Genomic DNA, 21,219 nt, shown 5'->3' on the forward strand with positions numbered 1-21,219 from the left:
CCTAGAGAGGAACTGCTCATAAGCTGCATTGCAGGAGTAATAGCAAGAGTGTGACATGCCTTCCCTCAAGAGAAGCAAGGCGGTCCCTCTACCACGCTCACTGTGAGAGAGAGAGAGGGTTACCTGGGTATATATCCAAAGGAAATGAAACCACTATCTCGAAGAGATATCTGCATTCCCTAGTTAAGTGCAGCATTATTCATAATAGCCAAGATATGGAAACAATCTAAATGTCCTTCAACAGATGAATGGATAAAGAAAATGTGACACACAAACACACACAGAGGAATATTTTCAGTCATAAAAAAGAAGGAAATCTTGCCATTTGTGACAGCTTGGAATGAACCTGGAGGGTATTATGCTAAGTAAAATAAGCCAGACAGAGAAAGATAAATACTGTATGGTATTTATCACTTATATGTGGAATCTAAAACAAAAAAATTTTAAGCCGATTTCATAGAAACAGAAAATAGAACGGTTGCCAAGGGGTGGGGGAGAGGAAATAAAGAGATATAGGTCAAAGGATACAAACTTTCAGTTATAAGTTCTGAAGACCTAATGTACAGTATGGTATCTATAGTTAATAATACCGTATTGTATACTTGAAAACTGCTGCCAGTAGATCTTAAGTGTTCTCACCACACACACACACACACACACACACACACACACACACACAAATTAACTATGTAAGGTGAAGGATGTGTTAATTATCTTGCTCTTGTTAATCATTCCACAATGTGTGTGTATCAAATCATCACGTACACATTAAATAATACAATTACATTTGTCAATTATTCCTCAATAAACTTGGGGGATAAAGAGAGCGTGCCGGCTCGGAATCACATGCTCCAGCCCAATACTGCACAGGTCAAAGAACATTTGGACTCAGTCTGCTGTCATGTTACCTTGTTCAGGTTATTTAATCTCTCTGTGATCCAGTTTCTTCTGCTATCAATGGGGAATGCCACCTCACTCCATTGTTGGGTGGGTAAAACAAGGTTACAAGTGTGTGTGCATCAGTCACACAGCACCTTACACCAGTAGTAACTCTCTCCCGGGACTGTGAGACATCTCACTGATTCATATCTGCTCCTCATGGAGCAGATGTTCTTTCCTGGCAGCTCACAGGGTCTCTGCTGCAGAGACACATGAAAAACAAGGCAGCATCTCCCACCTCTATTCTCACATTCCTGATATTCGCATCTCGTCTGATGTGTCCCGGTCCACTCCCCTCCTCTCTGCCAGTCCTTGGGCTGAAACCTGAAACTACTGTCGAAGCTTGATAAATGTTAGCTTCTGGAGGTTGAGGGTACCTGGCAGATGCTTTCTCCAGAGTTACCTTAACCCCAGGTTCCTTGAGCACGCATACATTATCCTATTCTAGTTTTGCTGTTGTTGAGTGATAGCTCTATTCTCAACTCTTATATAATGCATAATTTTAATCTCAATTCAAGAACACTTAGATTGTTCCTCTGGATATAAACGAGTGCCTGAAGGAAATGCTTTATAGGGGTTTCCCAAAATGGCATGAGCTGCCCATGTGACTTAAGCATCGGAGCAAGTGCTCTAGTTGGGATAATACTGAAACAGGTTGCCTGAAGAGGATGGAGTATGTTCTTAGCCCATCCTCCCTTCTCCTGTCTGCTTCGTTTCCAATTGTGTTTTCACCAGTCATTTCTCCACTCTACCCAAGATAGCTTCTTTTCCATCCTCCCAACCCAGCCTACAGGACCACTCTAGAACTATGTATTTACAATGTTCTTGGTGCCAAGCCCTGTTCTTTACATGTGTTCTCTTCATTAATCATCATAACAACCCTGTAAAATAGGAATTATTTGAATTTTATAGGTGAAGAAACTGAAACACAGGACTTAAATAACAAGCTCAGGGTCACAGAGCCAGGTAGTGAGAGAGTGGGGATTTGAACCCAGCTGTGTCTGATGCCAAAGTTCAGGATCTTAACTGCAAAATTACACACTCTTTGATTCTTTGATAAAGACCAAGACTAAGTCATGACAGATCTCCTTATTGGTGTAAGTTAGAATTCTCAACCTGAATCCAGTTGTTGGGAACTCTGCAGTCTCACGTACACACAACACACACACACATTTTATCCATGAATTTAAAAGGCACCCAATCTTAAATCTTTAACTCTTTGCTTTCCTCTTTTCTTTTCTAGATCACTCACTTATCTCCCTATCAAAGTAATCCCATCTCAAGCTTTCAGAGGACTTAATGAAGTCGTAAAAATGTAAGTAAGATACTGCATATCAAAAGACATTCATAATTGGAATAATAAATTTTTTTCCAAGAGAAAGCATAGTTGAAAGGGGATAATTTTTCTAGGAAAGAAACTGTGTTTAGGAAACCTTAACACTTTAATCTTTTTAATACAATAATATCTAGGGACCTTCGAAGAAAGGTATGATTTTCAAGAGTCATTAAAATCGAGATAATTAACCTTGCTTCAATGAACTGAATGCATTTTGGTAAGTGATGATAAACTTCTCAAGTAGAAAAAAACATAGATTCCAATCATAAAAATTCTCCTGCTAGAGCAGTTATTCCCTCATGTCACATTTTCAGGTAACAACCACATAGAAGAAAATGTGTTGAAAGTTTATTGTGCATGAGAAGATAATCTTTGTATCTAAAATATAATAAGCATTGGACAAAAACACAATATTTATAGCCTTATTGATAAAAGGCATTTATCAGAGTGTAAAGCAGCCTGATGAGGCAGTGTGAGCTCACATTTTTGTCAGATGTAACTTTAGCCCTTTGTCCCTGGGTCTCAGCTTCTAAGGTCCAAGATCCCAAAAAGGGGTCTTTCTCAGGCTCCAGGATTCCAGCATCCTCCTTAATGTTAGTCTGAGTCAAAGGACGTAAGGGGCCTTTTAGTTTCCAGAGAGCATCTCTGATCTTTACAATCCATTGAGCTGTCAAAGCAACCTGAGAAACCTCTGAGTGCTCTTTAGGATATTAGCAAGCAACGAGAATATTAAAAATAATTCCTTAACAATTAGTGCATATTATAAGAAATCCCTGCAGGTTATAGAAATGTCATTTTGTTTGAACCTAACCCTTATTCTTCTGCTCTCAAATTTGAATGTTGAATTTTGAGAACTTCTAAAGCATTAAGACCTCCTAGTGAGAAAAGCAGCCACAGTTAAATAAGCAAACCATTAGGTGGGAGTAAGATGAATCAGCCCAGGACTGATCCATTACTGTGTTGTTCATAAAAGACATTAACTGCCTTAGGCTATGTCTTGCTGTGGGCTAAAGCTCTCGTCAAGTGTAAAGGCTTCAGCTGAAAGTTAACCTTAGAAACGCGGGAATGTACAATTTGTAAATTTGAGACTTTTCTCAGCTGGCAGCAAATGGTAGCTTATGTTGGGATTTTCGGGTAACACTAGCATTATCTACATGCTTGGGGGTGGTAATATGGCAAAAATGGTTCCTTTACTTTTGTGTCTTTTTTTCAAAAATCAGTTCATTCATTAATGTCATTCATTCATACTCAATGTGCCAGGATTATGAGGCCACCAGGAATTCAGAAGTGAATAGGACATACTCCTTGTCCTTAATTTGCTGAGAGTGAGAAAAACACTAAAAGAAATAGACAGTTACAACCCAAGAAAGACACTAGGTGCAGGATTTGAACACGGTGCAATTGCCTCAGAACAGGATTTGGGGCAAGGGGGAGGGTTGTGAAACAATGAATTCAAACCAAATTAAAACCTCACTAGAGTGATAGAGCTGGGAACCCAGATATCCTGATCGTGGTCCTAAAACCTTCCTATAAACACTAGGTGGCTCTCCTCTTAAAACAATCTCCATTTTCAAAGCTGTAAAACAAGGGAATCTGACTAGATTTTCTGAAAGGGACTGTCCACTTCTAAAAATCTGACTAAACAAGGAAAAAAAAAAAAAGAAAGAAAAACCTTTCACATGAACAGAGGTTATTGAAACTTGCATTTCGATTGCACCTGGGTCGTCGTGCTCCTAAAGGGAGACATTGGCACTTTATGATGTGAGGACAGCTTAAGGCATCCCCGTTCTTTTGGAAAAGGGCACAGTGGAGCCCCCAGTTGCTGGGCCACATACACAGCCTATTACGATGCAGACACAGTCATTTCGTTCACGTTTCTTCTTCATTTGCTTTTTTCTCCCTCTCTCTCCCCTAGTGAAATCTCTCAGAGCGATTCCCTGGAAAAGATAGAAGCTAATGCTTTTGACAACCTCCTCAATTTGTCTGAAATGTAAGCATCAGCTACCAGATCGTTTATTGCCGTGCACGATTACTCTCACGGGCTGGAGCCCACTCGGTATTTGTATTCAAGCATCCACTGCTCGGAATCCAAGAGGAAAAGACTACAGCAATTACTAGTTCTGGGCAGGCACTAATCTCTCGCTCTGCAGTGGCCTGAAGGTTGCCATGGTGACAACTGCTTCTCCCTAAGAGCTGTATAAACTCTGAAACATCACAACACAAAGTTGGAAATTAAAATTGACATTGTGGAGTCCTGCCAAGTAGCTCTTACCTTATGGAAGGGAGGGTATGAAGTACCCTGGGGTGGTGGGAAAATTTGGAAAGAAGCTTAGAGTTCATGGATTTGTTCATTGGGGGCTGTTTGAGCATACTCATTCATTCAGTAAATGGTTCTTGAATACCTACCACGTAAAAGCCCTGTGTTGAGCACATATATGTTGAGTTTGTTGTCATTATTAGGATGTCTTAGAATTGATTCTTTAAAATTATCCTTTCCAAATTATCCTTTTCCTCCGATTTACATAAAGAATGAGAGAAGACTGGCTTAACTCAGTTTTCAGAGGATGACCTTGTGTCCCTAAGAGGTTAACTGACTTGCCTGATGTCACACAGCAAGTTAGCTGGGACTACAAATCAGGTCATATGGCTCTTAAACCAGGCCTCTTGTTTGGCCCAAACCTGAGCTTATATAAACTCCGCCTGCACAGGAGTTTTAGAAAGCTAAGGATGTCAGCAACAAACAGTTTTTGAGCATTTGTGCATGGCCTTTATTTCCTCTGACTTGTGTCATTTAATCCTCACAGTGACCTTGTAAAGTGGAATAAATATCCCTTTTTCTCAGGGGAAGGAATGGCGACTCATAGAGGTCGGTAACTTGACCATGTGGCTCCTTAGACAATGGCAGGGCTGGGATTCAACCCCAACCTGTCTTTCTTCAAAGCTCGTGCATTTTCCACTCTACCCTGAGGCCTCCCTAGGAATGGTCCGATTATCTAAGGAGAACAATTAACTTATAAGTATGTCCAACCAAGGGGCAAGTGCTGCTGGTCTACAGAGGAAGAAAAACACGAATCTCTCTCAGGAGATGACAGTGTGGCCAGGGAAGTGAAGCTAATTCACCAAAGGTATATGGGGAAAGCCAAAATAATGGGTATTTAAGTACAAAAGGTATAGTCTGGACTTGGTTGTGAAGTAGAATTTTGTGGGGGAAAGGGGGCTTTCATTAAAGATGATAGTCTTTACCCCAGACCTAAAAATCTCCAGCTTTAACGGCCTTTCCACGTGATGCTGGAGCACAGCTTACACTGAGAACCACAAGAGCAGCCTAAGATAAAGCTTCCCATGATGCAAAGCAATATTTCTCAACAGAAAGAATAAGTGCTCTAAGGGAAAGTTTGTGGACTTTTCCCAAGGAAGCACCTGAGACTAGGATGTTAGCTCCGTGTAGGCTCTCTTTGTTTTGTTCACAGCTGTTTTCCCAGCACTTAGATGGTGCCTGGCACATGGAGTTGCTCCATAAGTGTTTGTTGAATGAAGGAATGGATGGATGAGTGGTCAAAGTTCAAACCCCAAAAGATCTTTAAGAGATAAAAGTCCCTTCCATCCCACCTACATAATGCCTTACACGGCCCACAATTGCTTGACTCAGTTGCTGTAAAAATAATTACAACAAAACATCACTCATCTCTAAAGGATCAAAGGAACGTAAAAGATAGAAATAGGCACCAATGGCCGGTAACTATAGTACAGTGAAATGAGCCCTAGACTTGGAGCCAGAAAAAAATGAGTTAATCTCCCAGCTCTGCTACTTCTCAGCTGTGTGATTAGAGACAAATCATTCAACCTCCTGATTTCATCACCGATGATAATAATTAACATTTGTTGAAGCCTTACTTGAACAAAACACACACAATTATTCCTTAAAATCCACCCTATCAGAAAACTAAGCTTTAAGTGATATAGCCAACATCATACAATTAGTAAAACCTGGATGTAAAACCAAGCTGACTCCGAAGGTTGTCCACCTCACCAATGCACTATACTTTCTCTGCAGAATAAGAGTACTTATCATTTCCTCAGGTGGTTGTTAAATGGGTCTTAAAAAAAAAAAAAAAAACCCAAAGGCGTTTACTGACCTTTTATTGAATCCAGAGTAGACAGGAGTTGGCAACTGTGGCTACTTCTCAAAGGGTCAAGTCACTGGCAGAACTAGGGAAAGGGACAATAACACCACTGTGATGTTATGGCTGCATTTTTATACTTTGCAAAGCCCTGCCTTATACATATTCCCTACATACTCTATTACCACTGACACACCTGTGAAGTAGGAAGAGTGTATTATTGTTCCGATATTACAGAAGGGAACACTAGCTCGGGGAAGTTAGGAGACGGGCATCATCACACAATGAATTATCTACAGAATGAGCATAAAATTCCCAAAATCCAAGGCCCTGGACTCTGCCCTGGCTGCTCCATAGACTGGGTGCACATCTGGATAATTGGTCAGTGTGGCTGCCAGTCAAATAGGAAGAGAACAATTTTGTCTACAAGGGCGAGTACCTAATGTCCTCATCTCTCCCGGGAGTAGAATCACCTAACACCTCCCATGTGCAGGCTCCATAGTAGGGCAACACCTACTTGGCCAGGAGCCCAGGACATTGATGCTGCCTGGGGAGGTTGAGGGGGGAGAAGGGGTTTGGGGGGTGGAAGAGACTTCCAGTTATGAGGCACCTGCCTTGGCAGGAGGTTAAGAGCAGAGCTTCCTGGAAATAGCCAACGGGCCCTCACCATGCTGTTTCCATCCCCGGGGTCTCAGGAGCTCCTCTCAAGCACTTGATTTTGTTGATGCCATTTTCAGCAAGCATTCTCTGCTGACCGTCGTCTCACGCATTCCAAATAACACACCTTTAGTAACTGCGGCCTGTTTTTCTCTCTCCCTTTACAGACTGATCCAGAACACCAAAAACCTGGTCTACATCGAGCCTGCAGCTTTTACAAATCTCTCCCGGTTAAAATACCTGTGAGGAATTTTCCTTTTTAAGCAGTTGGGGCGGGAAAGATGGGTATCTGATGGAAATCAAAACAATTAAAAAGTTGGGAAGAATCGGTTTAGCCATATACTTAGCATTATTTGAATGTCCACCTTCAGCCCTCTGATTTAATCAGCACGTCTTGTCAGCCACAGTGCTGGGTGCTTTCGAATACCTGTAAGTGGTTCCCAACATTTTCTCTGTCCCAAACACCTGAGAAGACTATCACCCCTTTGCAGGGATTTAGAAAGCTAGTGGTGATAAAGATAATTTATCTTTAAAAAAGATAAATCAGATCTCTAAGGTGACGTGGTGATGTGGACAGAGGATGGGTGAAAGTGGGAGAGGTCATTCTGATTTGACGCCCATCCCTGGTTGAGAATACCATTCTCCTTTATCTCATTTGTTCATTCATTAAGGGAAAACTTTGTAACTATTGCCTTCAGGTAGCCACTGTGCCATATAAACTAAATCATTTTCTATTTCCCAGTGAATCTGATTAAGCCCACTAATTAGAATTCTGAGTACACGTAGCCCTGCAGATTCATTGCTTTGCCAGCAATACCAAAATTCCTCACATTTGAGACAATCTATAAATTTATCACTACAGTCTGAGTCTTCTCAAGTAATCAAGTAATCGCTTTTTCACACAGAAAAATTTAAATCTCTCTAACAAAGATGTCCTCTCTCTCTTCTTCCTGATTAATTAAATTTTATAAAATCTGAAGGAGGAAAAGTCCACAACCCTCATCACCTCCAAAAAAAAAAAAACAGAAAGTGGGGAAGGGACATCTTTTCTCTGGTGCTCCACGTCATCTTACTCTGGGGCCCCTATAGGAGCTGCTGCTGGCATTGGCAGGGCTCCTCTGGCAGCTCCAAGGCTGGGTGATTCCTAACCCAGGTGTTCTGCTTTTCCAAACCTTCAACCTCTACAGAACACATAAGGATCTCAGCATTCACCACTTTGGAAAAATATAAGAAAATCCCAGAACCAAATCTGAAGATTGCAGCTCCTTGTTCTCTAAGAATCATTGTCTTCACTGAATAGCATTTTCACCCCCAAAAAAGTGACACTCCCTCAATCCTAGTACAAACTGTAGTCTAAGCCCACACTGCTGTCAGCAGCCACAGACAGGGCAAGGATTCAGGGTGAGCTGGGGTAACAAGTAAGGAAGAGAACCAGAGAGAGCCAAAAGAGAAATCTGGCCTCCTTTCTGTATCACCAGGTGCCAGGCAGTTCATAGCAGTTGTCCACAGTCCACGACTGGTGAATTTAAAAGTCGGTTGGGGGAAACCCAGATGCCTGGACTCCTCTAAAGGAATCCCATTCTTGTGTAATAAAATATCCTTCAATTTAACCCACCACTGAAGCCTCTCTCTTCTCTGTATTTGCAAAATGCCTTTCTACTGTTTTTATCTTCATGCCTTAGTAACAATCACTATTACTGTCTGCCCACATCCCTACCCTGGCCCAAATCACAGGAGCATCTGTAACACAGGCATCCGAAAGCTTCCAGATGTTACGAAGATCCTCTCCTCTGAATTTAATTTCATTCTGTAAGTACCAGGCTGATCGCTATGCACAACAGTTTCCTATTTGCAACTGAAATTCGGAAAGTAAATATTTCTCATTTCATTCCTCAAGGGAAATTTGTGATAACTTACACATCACCACCATACCAGGAAATGCTTTTCAAGGGATGAATAACGAATCCATAACACTGTGAGTAAACTTCCAAATTCACGCTCTACCATACAGCCTCCTGCTGTTCTCACTTCTAACTTAAGGTGAGCTCTTTCTCATCTTTTACCACATCCCTCACTTGCTGATGACATACTTTTGGACCTAAAATACCAAGGATGAGAAGAGTAGTGTGGGATCAAAGCTGGGTCATATGTTCACATGACAACAAACCAATCCATTCAGTTTAAAGTTAATCAAATGGGCCCTGAGGATGTACAGTAACCAAATTTCCAACCGATGAAATTGGTCATTGCATCCGTGGAATGCTTTGAAGCTGGGAAAAGACAGCCTGGAGGGGAATGGCTGCCCTGGTTGAAAGAGAGCATAGAAATTTCAGGTTTCCATTGAAAAGAGTTTAGAAGGATATTCTCCAAGTAGTCAGAGTAGTTGATCCATGGACACTGCTTTCGCTCCCTCTGTCTCTGATTTTTTACCTTCCCCTGGGAACCTGCTGACTTTGCTTCTGAAGCAACACAATCTATGCCCATTTCTTACGTCGCTTAATACTTGAAATGTCTTTTTATGTGACCAGCACTCATCAGGGCACCAGGATCAAAGGCCCTATCCATTTCATGCTCTTTTCTAAGGCTTTACTATTCAAACTACGGTCAGTGGACTGGCATCTACAGTATCTTCTGAGAGCTGGCTAGAAATGCAGACTCTCAGGCCCATCCCAGACCTACTGACTCAGAATCTGCAAGTCTGCAAGATCCCAAGTGATTCACGTGCACATTAAAGATGAAGAGGTATTGTACTAAGAGAACCCAAGTCATCCTTTTTACTATACACCTGCCTGACTTCCTTCCCTCTGGGATACCTGCCATCTTCACATGGGTCACCTTCCTTTGACCTACCATCCAGAAGCAGCACCCTGGGCACCATGTCTCATGTCTGTCCAAAGCCCAGTGACCCATGTTCAGTTCTGCTCCACACATCCATATACCTTTCACTCTTTCTGCCTTGGTTATAGCCTGTGACAGGATCGTGATGAGGTAATAAATGAGTTTGCCCTTAAAGAAAGTAAAAGAAAGTATGGATTGGATGACCCTGAAATGAGGAATAGTTGTGAAGCAAGAGGAGAGACCATCTCAGAGGACTCTCTTTTATGTCAATGGATTCTAAAACTTGGTATCAATGGTATACTGCATTTGTATAGTGCTTTTACTTTGCTTAGATGTAATCCAACACGTAATTGTCATGTTACGAAGTTGTGACCAAGGTAGCCCCAACTCAAAGTGTTGCAATCAAAAGAATACAGAGCAGCAAACAAACAAAAATTTCAAAATAACTCAAAGTCTTTACTTGCAACTCTTGAACACCAGAATGGAGACTGTGGACCCTAGGAAAAACTTTTCTACAGTTTTTCTATTCCTCCACTTCTCTCACACAACAGCTCTTCAGATGTTTATAAATGTGTTTCTGACTCACTGTTACATATGGATCTGGAACTACTTATCCATCATATCCTGCCAGAAACAGGGTATTTACAAAGCAAACACTGAGTGGAGGGGTACTGCAAGCCTTAGGATTTGGGGTCTTCCCATGTCTTTACTGAGACCACAAAAGACATATAAGATCCATGACCTTGAGTAGCTCATAATCTCAATGAGGAAAATATGAAAATAATAAAAGAATAATACTAGCCAGTATATATTCACTGTGAGAGTATGTGGTACACAGAAATAAGAAGTGCTCTTGGGCTGGAGAAATCAGAGGAGGCTGCATGGTGGAGCTGAGACTTGAGTTAGACCTCATAGAATCAGTAACATGTGTAATATTTTGGTAATATTTATTAAATGCCTGCACTGTTTTTAAGTACTTCTTTAAAAACTCATTTAAGTCTCACAGCAACCCTATGAGGTGGGGACTATCAGCCCCATTTTTAGATAAGGAAACCAAGGCACTAAGAAGTTTAGCAATTTCCTCAAGGTCAAGATTTAGATCCAGACAGTCTGGCTCCAGAGTCATGGTCTTCTTCACCAAGAAAAGGGGAGCGAGTAATCCAAGTGAGGGGATAGCATGAGCCAAAGCAGGGCTGTGGGAAGGAGGAAAACAGGATGAGGCACATTCTCTGGTAGTACACATCCTGCTCAAGGGTTGGGAAATAGGTTTAGACAAACACTATAGTTAGCTAAAAAGGAGCGGAGGGGACACGGGATTGCAGAGGGTCTTGAGTGCCAGGATAAGGGGTTAAAGGCTTTGCAGTAACACTGAAAAATATATTAAGAAGAAACCACCCAACAGAGTAGTCTTTATTGAAAGAGCACAAATATCCAAGACTCCCTAAATCTAAAAATAATCCGGAACCACTTCCTCCCAGGTAAATGTACAGTGATGGTGTAGAGTAGAATAGGAATGAAAGGGCCAAAGTCTTGGAGGAAGAACAACAAGAAAAGGACTGTAGGGATAATCCAAAGGGTTCCACAGGCTCACAAGACTGGGCTACTCTACCATACTCAAGGAACAACCAAAGATGGCTTTTCCCACATCACATTTCAATATGTGCACACAAGAGCTTTGTGGTATTTTCATTTTGGGACCATTAATTTGTTAGTTATGATTTTAAGGCTAATAGTGCCTACTAGCAGGGCCCAATTGCCCCACCTCTGAAGTTAATGAGGACTGAGGATCCATCTCTCCCAGAGAGCCCTCCGAGGCATTGTGCTTCCATCCCCCTCCTCCCTCTCAAGCCTTCATCTGGAAGGGGAGAGATTAGTCATTTGCTTGGCTCTTGTTCTCAGCTGAATGGGCCCTTCTGTAAGTGAAAGATCCTGTGGAGCACCCCCGCTGGAGAAAGGGTATTATACTTAAGGAGGAAAGCCTTATTTTCTCAGCTATAAAGTTCAACTCCCTAATTAGAAAATAATGAAAGCAAGCCTTCTCTCTTCATTAGTTGTTGTTGAGATTTTGCTCTTTGTTGAAGCTTTCCTGCCCTCCCCCTACCCAAATCTGTACCGACTGTGAGCTCATTTAATGAAAACAAAACACTTTACTTGATGCTGGAGAAGCTCAGTGGGGCTAATGCTAAAACTGTACGTTATACTCTTATGTCCCTTTATAGCAGTTTGGATTTTCATTAAATCTCCTCAAGTGGCCCCCTTGAAACGTCCCCTGTAGGTAAGCAGGATTTGGCTGCACCACCTTTAAAATAGTCTAGATGACTGGTCATACCAGTCTCAGAAAGGAGACAACATTGATTCATATCTGAATTCCACAAGGAAAAGGAATAACTTTCTAAGACCCGTCAAAGAAAGGATGCCTGGCAAAAGATGACAAGACTCCAGGCTGCACCTGTGACAAGCCACAGTCGAGAGACTGCAGGGCGTTGCAATAGAGAACCTGAATTCTAGTCCTGGTTCTGCATGTAACCAGCCTTAGTCAAGTCACGTCACCTCAATGTGCCTGTCTCTGTATCCGATGGGATTATTAATACCTCCTTGTGCAAATGCAATCACATTATATCATCTACACTGCACTGCCACAATTAAAAGCTAACATTCACCAAGCCACTTGTCTTAGACCATCCTGAAAACACTGTATCACATCATCTCATTTTAAAGATTTTTATTTTGAAAATTTTAACTGGTAATTGCAGTCACTTTTCATTTGTCTTTCTACTGACAAATAGAAATGACAGTACTGGTGAACTCCCCTATATACCTTACCTAGATTCACCTAGTGGTAACAGCGGGGCGCACCGACTCTAGCGGAGAGACACTATAGACACTGAGAGACGCGTATATACACTTATATACTCTTATATACTTTATACACTTATATACTTATATACACTTATATACTCTTATATACACTTATATACTTATATACACTTATATACACTTATATACACTTATATACACTTATATACACTTATAACTCTTATATACACTTATATACACTTATATACTCTTATAGACTCTTATATACACTTATATACACTTATATACACTTATATACTCTTATATAACTTATATACCTTTATACACTTATATACTCTTATATACTCATATACACTTATACACTTTATATACACTTATATACACTATATACTCTTATATACTCTTATATACACTTATATACACTTATATACTCACTTATATACCTATATACTCTTATATACCTTATATACACTTATATACTCTTATATACACTATATACACTTATATACACTCTTATACACTTATATACTCTTATCACTTATATACACTTATAGACACATATACTTATATACACTTATATACACTTATATACTCTTATATACACTTATATACACTTATATACTCTTATATACTCTTATATACACTTATATACACTTATATACTCTTATATACACTTATATACACTTATATACACTTATATACACTTATATACACTTATATACTCTTATATACACTTATATACACTTATATACTCTTATATACACTTATATACTCTTATATACACTTATATACACTTATATACTCTTATATACACTTATACACTTATATACACTATATACACTTATATACTCTTATATACTCTTATATACACTTATATACACTTATATACACTTATATACACTTATATACTCTTATATCTTATATACTCTATATATACACTTATATACACTTATATACACTTATATACTCTTATATACACTTATATACACTTATATACTCTTATATACACTTATATACACTTATATACTCTTATATACACTTATATACACTTATATACACTTATATACACTTATATACACTTATATACTCTTATATACACTTATATACTCTTATATACACTTATATACACTTATATACACTTATATACTCTTATATACACTTATAATTATATATATACACTTATATAGCTTATATAACTTAGATACACTTATATACTTCTATATAATCTTATGTCTACAGTTATATAAACACTTATATACACTTATATACACTTATATACACTATAATCTTATATACACTTATACACTTATATACACTTATATACACTTATATACACTTATATACACTTATATACTCTTATATACTCTTATATACACTTATATACACTTATATACTCTTATATACTCTTATATACACTTATATACACTTATATACACTTATATACTCTTATATACACTTATATACACTTATATACACTTATATACACTTATATACACTTATATACACTTATATACTCTTATATATTCTATGTAAGTATATACAACACATTTCCCTTTTTGCAAATCATCCAAAAGAAGTTTATAGACATGACGCTTCATACCTAAATATTTCAGCATGTATCTCCCCAAAACATTCTACATAACTACAACACCATTACAACTAAGAAAATCAACATGAATTTAAGGATATAATCCAACCTACAGTTTGTATTCAAATGAAAATGTCTTTTACAGATTTTTTTTTAATTCAGAATCCAACATTTATGCATTTTTGTTATGTCCCTACTCCTCCCATCCCCCAAGAACTGCCCCCCACGTTCCTCCGTTCTGTATGACACTGGTTATTTTGAGGGACCCAGGCCTGTTGTCTGGATTCATCTGACTGGATTGTCATGACTAGATTCAGGTCAACATTTCTGCAGGAACACTGCAAAGGAGATGTTGTATCTCTCCCACGGCATCAAACCAGGAGGCACATCGTGTCACCAGGAGGCACATTGTGTCACGCTGTCCCACTCCTTGGCCAGTCAGTTAAGATAGTAACTGATAGACCTCTTCTTCATAAGGATGCGTACTTCCCTTTGTCGTTAATAAGTAAATCAGGGTGGGATAATTTGCATTTGTGTGACTATCACTTGGCCAACAACCTTTCATCCAATGGTTTTGGCATCTGTTGATTATTGTTATTACAATGGGATTTACAAAATGGTAATTTTATGGTCTACCGGTCCTCTACATTTATCAGCCAGCACTCTTCTGTAACAAAGAAGTTTCCTTTTTTTATTCTTTTCCTCTCTCTCACACCCTTTCTCTTGTTAAGGATTACTATGGAACATGGAATAGTCAAAAATTTTATTCAACACATTATAATCCATTGCTGTCATCATTCTTTTGGATGCCTGTCACCTTTTTATTATTACATATGGTCAAGTCATATAAGCTGACATGAAATTGGCTGAGGTGAAAGGAAACATAAAAACTTCTGTGCTGCGGAAAAGCAGGAGGTATACCCAAATCAGAGAGAGGGACCCCTTGCCATAGAGACTTGAGCCCCACAGAAATGGGGGAATCCTAATGAACATTCAAAACTAGAGTCAAGGCAGCATAGGGTAGTGACCAGTGACAGTTGTCCACATAACCAATGCGAGGGCATCCACTAGAGAGGTGTCTTTATACAGAGGAATTATTCAGATATAAAAGGACTGCAGCAAAGTACCACACGGAGAAGACAGTAGTGAATTTAGGATCCCTCTTCTTTAGGATGGTGTTTTATAGCTGTTTGATAAAAATTTGCTTATAGATATACCACCACAGGGTATATATTCTAAAATAGTATGCTTCGCCCTTCAGCAATGGGGGCCATTTTCTGAGACTCTGAGGATCTGTTCACATAAATTAAGCTTTCTTCTTTGAAATCATCCAAAAAGTAGGTGGCTACATGATCCAAGAGGGAACTATGGCAGAATGTTAATATAACCCAAGAAATGCTTTTAGAGCCTCAGGAATATTTGGAGTTTGTTATAAGGCAGCATTCAGAATTAGAGTATCATCCGTGGTTAAGTTCTAAAGCCTGAATCTTATTTTGAATAAAAAGGTGCCATTCTCTCTGTCTGAATCATAATGACTGGTATTTGAATAGAGAACCTAGACAATGCTTTAAAATAAGGCACAACTATTGTAATAGAGAAGAGGAGAGGGAAATACTTTTCTGTACCTGTGACAGCATCCTCAAAGCAAAGGAAGCCCTTCTTATTTAATTCTGACACCACGGTGTTTTGGAAAAAAGTTATCTGAAGTGACTCTCCAGATGTTTTAAAAGGCAAAACGCATTGTGCACGCCTGACAACATGAGGTCTCCCACTTGCATTTGTAATTTCTCCAGAGTAAGGATGCTACTCTTTTAATCTAAACAATACAGTGCATTCTATTGTGTGAGTCTGGTAAGAACAGAGACGAAGAGCAGCAGCTGAAAAGGAAACAATGAGCCATGTTCTTTGGGAAGTTGGCACAAGAAGGACCCAGGCTATCAAAAAACAAAACAAAAAAAAGTCCAAATGCAAAAATGTCAGTGATACCAATACAGACCGAAGGTGGCTGAGGGCTTTTGGTGAGTGAGTCCATTTGAGGCAGCCCAGGCCACGGAACCGACCTGCTCCACCCAGAAATAGAAAGGCCCTAAGAACCCCAGTAAGTTCATTTAAACAGGTGGCTGCATTTCATGGAAATTCTGTCCAGAGCATGGAAAGGGAGATTGTTTCCCTCTGTTCTGGTCAGAGAGCTAAAGGCCACTGCCAAATAGAATAAGAATAATAGGAACAACACATTAAGCACTTAGTATGTTCCAGAACCTATTAATATTTCTAAGTGTTTAACATTATGTTTACTGTTTTCATCCTCACAACAGCCTTTGAGGTCGATGTTATTATTATCATCCCAGTTTTCAGATTAGGAAATTGAGACACAGAGAGGGTAAGTAATTTGCCCAAAGTCAGTCAGTTCATAAGTAGCAGTTTGGGATTCAAGCCCAGGCAGTTGGGCTCAGGGCTGGCAGACTTAACTATGAGGTGGCACTTAGAGCACTGGCACTGTGAGCCCTACAATAAAGTACAAAATCCTAATATGTATCAAAACTAGGATCAGAGCAGCACCTAGGAGTGATGGGGAATGGCATCCAGACAACCGCTGCAGCTTTGCTTTGCCAAAATCAGAGCAGGGGCTACACTTTCTTGATCACCTACCCAAGAAGCTTCATCACTTAGAAAGCAGTGAGGGGACTAGACTCCGGACTCAATTCTGACCAACAGACCATCAGATTTGCACTGTGGAAATGAGGGCAGGGGGTCCCAAAGTGACACTCCCAAGGCTCCCTGGGCAAGCTTGTTATCAAAGTGTCAATTCCTAGATGTTACTACCAGTCTGACTCCATAGGTCTGCAGTGTATCTGGTCAGCAGGTCTGAGTCTGTGTCGTGCAGGCCGTCCTGCGTGACAATGACATAATCATATTATAGGTTTTTTCAAGATCACTTATATGATGGAAGGAGGAGTGAGATAACTTAAGGCAGGAAACCAAGTTAGGGCATTGATGGAACAAATAGGCAAGCATGGGTAAGAGAATTATCTAAGGAAAGGCTTTGAGACAACAAAAGAAGAAATAGATTTGAGAGTTACTCAGGATGTGTTCTAATTAAGACTCAGTGGGCAGTGGAGCAGTTTGTGCCTATGAACACTCAGTTGCAGGAAGACCAGGAGGAGCAGCTGCCTGAGAGCTGGAATCCCGTGGAGGGGTGGGAAGACGTGGACGGTTCCCCAACCAGCAGAGGCCAGAGAAAGCGAAGGTTGTTGCGGTCCTGTGGGCTGGGAAGTGCTTGCTGAGGCAGCCCGGATGCAGGACTTGTAGTCCCAGGAGGAAACACTTGCTGAGTCCTCCATGGGAGCTGAGGGTGAGGTCAAGGTCATCCCTCACCCCCAGGACAGCCCTGGCGAATGACTATGGACTATGGGGAATTGCCTTCCACCCCTAATTTAATGGACCACTTGACTGTTTGGGAACATACCACCGTGTAGTGGAACTGGCGGATGTTTGCTTTTATGTCTTGACCGGCCACCATTGAAAATTTGTAAGCACCTTGACTGTGAGCCACTGTTGTTCCAGCACGGTACCCTGAGAGGCCCAGAGAGAGTGGCAGTGCCCTGAGAGCCCTGGCTGTGTCCAGGAAGTCTGGCTGAGCCCAGAGAGAGTGGCAGTGCCCTGAGAGCCCTGGCTGAACCCAGGAAGTCTGGCTGTGCCCAGAGAGAGTGGCAGTGCCCTGAGAAACCCTCGTGTGCCCGGGGAGACTCATGGTACCCTAAGAAGTCCAGGAAGTCTGGCTGTGCCCAGAAGTACTGGTGGTGCCCTGAGAAACCCTGGCTGTGCCCGGGGAGACTAGTGGTACCCTAAGAAGTCCAGGAAGTCTGGCTGTGCCCAGAAGTACTGGTGGTGCCCTGAGAAACCCTGGCTGTGTCCGGGGAGACTGGTGGTACCCTAAGAAGCCCAGGAAGTCTGGCTGTGCCCAGAAGTACTGGTGGTGCCCTGAGAAACCCTGGCTGTGACCAGAGAGCTTGGCTGTGTCCAGGAAATAGCATTCACCTCCAGGATCTTCGCACAGGGCCCCTCGCGGAAGACGTTTGTCGCGTAGATTGTGAGGCGAGACCCTGTAGGGGTGGAGTGTGGGGACAGAGCCCCAAAAAGCAGTTTCCAGGCTCTCGGCCTCACATAGAAAGGTGCTGGCTCAGGTAGTAAATGGCCATCGACTGTGATCAAATGGCCATCAGCTGTGGCTAGTTGGCCGTCAGCTGTAACCAGTGAGCCATTGGCCACTAATATAACTGCTGTGGCTACGCTAGCAAGAAAGATGGGGGCTAGCAAGAAGATGGTGGCTGAGTCAGCAAGCGGCGCAGTGAGGGTTGGGAATTGTGTTGCTCCTGTTTCCTGTGTCTCCAACCCAGCCGCCAGCGAGAGTATAGTGGTATGACTCCCCTACTTATGGCTCCGTGGGTGTTCCTTTTTGGCCTAGCCATATCCTGCGTTCTTGTGTGGGGAGTGGGACCAGAGACCCCGCCGGACGCCCCGCACGACAGTCTGTCTTTTTGGCAAGCAGCTCCAGGTGATTCTGATTCAGTAGATGGTGGCGAATGCTTTGACAAACACTGGCCTAGGCTTTAAGAAATCCAATTTCAAAGAGGTTCAGAGGAAAGACAGGTATCATTCCTTCATCTAAAAGACACTGCTATAAAGGAATTTGCCACCCTCCCACACCCACCCATGACAAGATACTGCCAAAGAATAATGTTCTAAGTGTAAAAATGTTTTAAATCCCAGTGGGATTGAGTGCTAAGGAGGCAAGAAGGTTGTGTATAATTATGTAAGACAACAGGTCTTACAAAATGGCACCCAATCATCCATTACAGAAGACAGTTAAGAACTAGTGTGTGAAACTTTAAACTCAGAAGAGTTCTAGAAGAAAGCACAGGAGATCAGGGGAAGTCAAGGAAGGCTCATCCTCCTGCTGAGGGGCGAGGCTGCTGCTACACCAGCCTAACCACTGAGCAGGGCAGCGGGCATTCGGAGACACCTGGGGTTTTATGGAATGAATGAAAGATGCTCCCCTGCTCCCTCTGAACTCAATCCAATAAGAATTTATGAATGATTTTGTAATCTCGGTATTTTGTGAATCTCAGTGTTCGAATAGCGTGCTTCAACGTGAGTCCCACTTCTATGTATTTATAGACTGCTTTGTCTCAGGTGTGCTTGAGTTGATGGAAGGAAATCACATGCACACATACACCATACATACAAACATGTTACACACATACACCCTACACACATACACATGTACCACAGGATGACATTCCGTGCTTTATTCCATGCTATTTAACGAAGACTAGGGGAACCTTTCAGACAACAGCTGTGGAGAATGCGTCTGAAATGTTTCTCAAGTCACACCCACCAGTCTGTTCCTGACATGGCCATTCCGCTGCCAGCAACCCTGTAAGGGGAAGCTGTGGTCTTGCCAGATACAGGAGTTGAATTTTATATTTTACCACAGCCCTTCTTTACTTGAATCTTACATCATTGTTAATGAAGAACTTATACAAATATTTCTATTTAAGACTGTGGCTTTCAAACTCGTTTGACTATGATTTATAGTAAGAAATTCATCTCCCATAGATTCACTTATTCATCTAATTCATTTAACATATATTTATTGTCATCATCCCAGATGCCAGCCACTGTTCTAGATGCAAAGGATTTTGCAATAAACAGAACAGTCTGAAATCCTGGCTCCCATGAAGCTTACATTGTGCTGGGGAAGGTAGACAATGAACAAGTGTAATACAATCTTGGGTCAGACAGTGATAAAGCAACAGAGGAAAAACAAATCAGAGAAGCGGGGGAGGGGGAATGCTGGGATGCTGGGGGCGGGGAGGAGAGTAGTGTAAATACATCAAACACAGCCCTGCAGGAGGCGGGCAAGGGGGCCATGTGGATATCTCCGGGAAGAAAAGAGAAAACAACCAGCAAAACTGATGTGCTACAAGTAGCCACGGTCATGTGTTCTTGTCACACTTTTGCCTACTGTGGGCTTTAGACAAGTCACTTTCCTCTCTTACCCTATTTCTTTCTTTGCAAAATGAAGAGGTGCCGTTTGAATCTCAACAAGTGTCTTTCTGACTCTAACATTTCCCAGCAAGTAAGGAGCCCCTTATGTCTTATTCTAGATATAAATACAGAGGATGCTTGTCACGTGGGGCGGCCTGCGGGGCCTCTGGTCCCGCTCCCCGCATAAGAACGCAGGATTTGGCGAGGCCAAAAAGGAAAACCCACGGAGCCATAGGTAGGGGAGTCATACCTCTATAGTCTCGTTGGTGGCTGGGTTGGAGACACAGGAAGCAGCAGCCACAGAATCCACAATCCACACTCCGCCACACTCCGTCGCTTGCTAGCTCAGCCCCCATCTTCTTGCTAGCCCCCATTTGCTGCTAGTGTAGCCAGGGCAGTTATATTATTGGCCAATGGCTCACTGGTTACGGCTGACGGCCAACCAGCCACAGCTGATGGCCATCCACTCACAGTTGATGGCTATTTACTACCCGAGTGAGCACCTTTCCACGTGAGGGCGAGAGTCTGGAAACTGCACTCCTGGCTCTGTCCCCACAATGCCAAAGAAATGTAAATACAGGACTCGTATTTATCTTTTGTGATCGGTATATATTGAGCATTACAATTTTAATACAGTTTTTTTCCTTTCTTAAAATGTGTATACATTTTTTTGGCACCTGTGCATGTGTGTGTGTGTGTATATATAATATATATACATGCTTATACTTATATGTATATAACATACAAAAATTGTGAAACAAAATGTCATAAACAGTACTACCCTAATTACATACAACATACTCTCATATTTTTCATTCTGTTCTAATCACTTCTATTTCAGTTTTTTTTAAATGCTCACTGCACCCAACTAA

The 21,219-nt window shown here is 41.3% G+C and overlaps 1 protein-coding gene across 1 annotated transcript in view; it reads left to right on the forward strand.

The window, feature by feature from the left end:
- LHCGR (luteinizing hormone/choriogonadotropin receptor) overlaps positions 1-21,219 on the forward strand; it is a 55,515-nt gene that overhangs the window by 15,804 nt on the left and 18,492 nt on the right. The window contains exons 2-6 of the mRNA XM_033125124.1: positions 2,183-2,254; positions 4,191-4,265; positions 7,221-7,295; positions 8,788-8,862; positions 8,951-9,028. Of these exons, the coding sequence (XP_032981015.1) occupies positions 2,183-2,254; positions 4,191-4,265; positions 7,221-7,295; positions 8,788-8,862; positions 8,951-9,028 (375 nt within the window). The remainder of the gene's footprint in view (positions 1-2,182; positions 2,255-4,190; positions 4,266-7,220; positions 7,296-8,787; positions 8,863-8,950; positions 9,029-21,219) is intronic.

Source organism: Rhinolophus ferrumequinum, chromosome 13, assembly GCF_004115265.2.
Source record: "Rhinolophus ferrumequinum isolate MPI-CBG mRhiFer1 chromosome 13, mRhiFer1_v1.p, whole genome shotgun sequence".
NCBI classification, from domain to species: Eukaryota; Metazoa; Chordata; class Mammalia; order Chiroptera; family Rhinolophidae; genus Rhinolophus; species Rhinolophus ferrumequinum.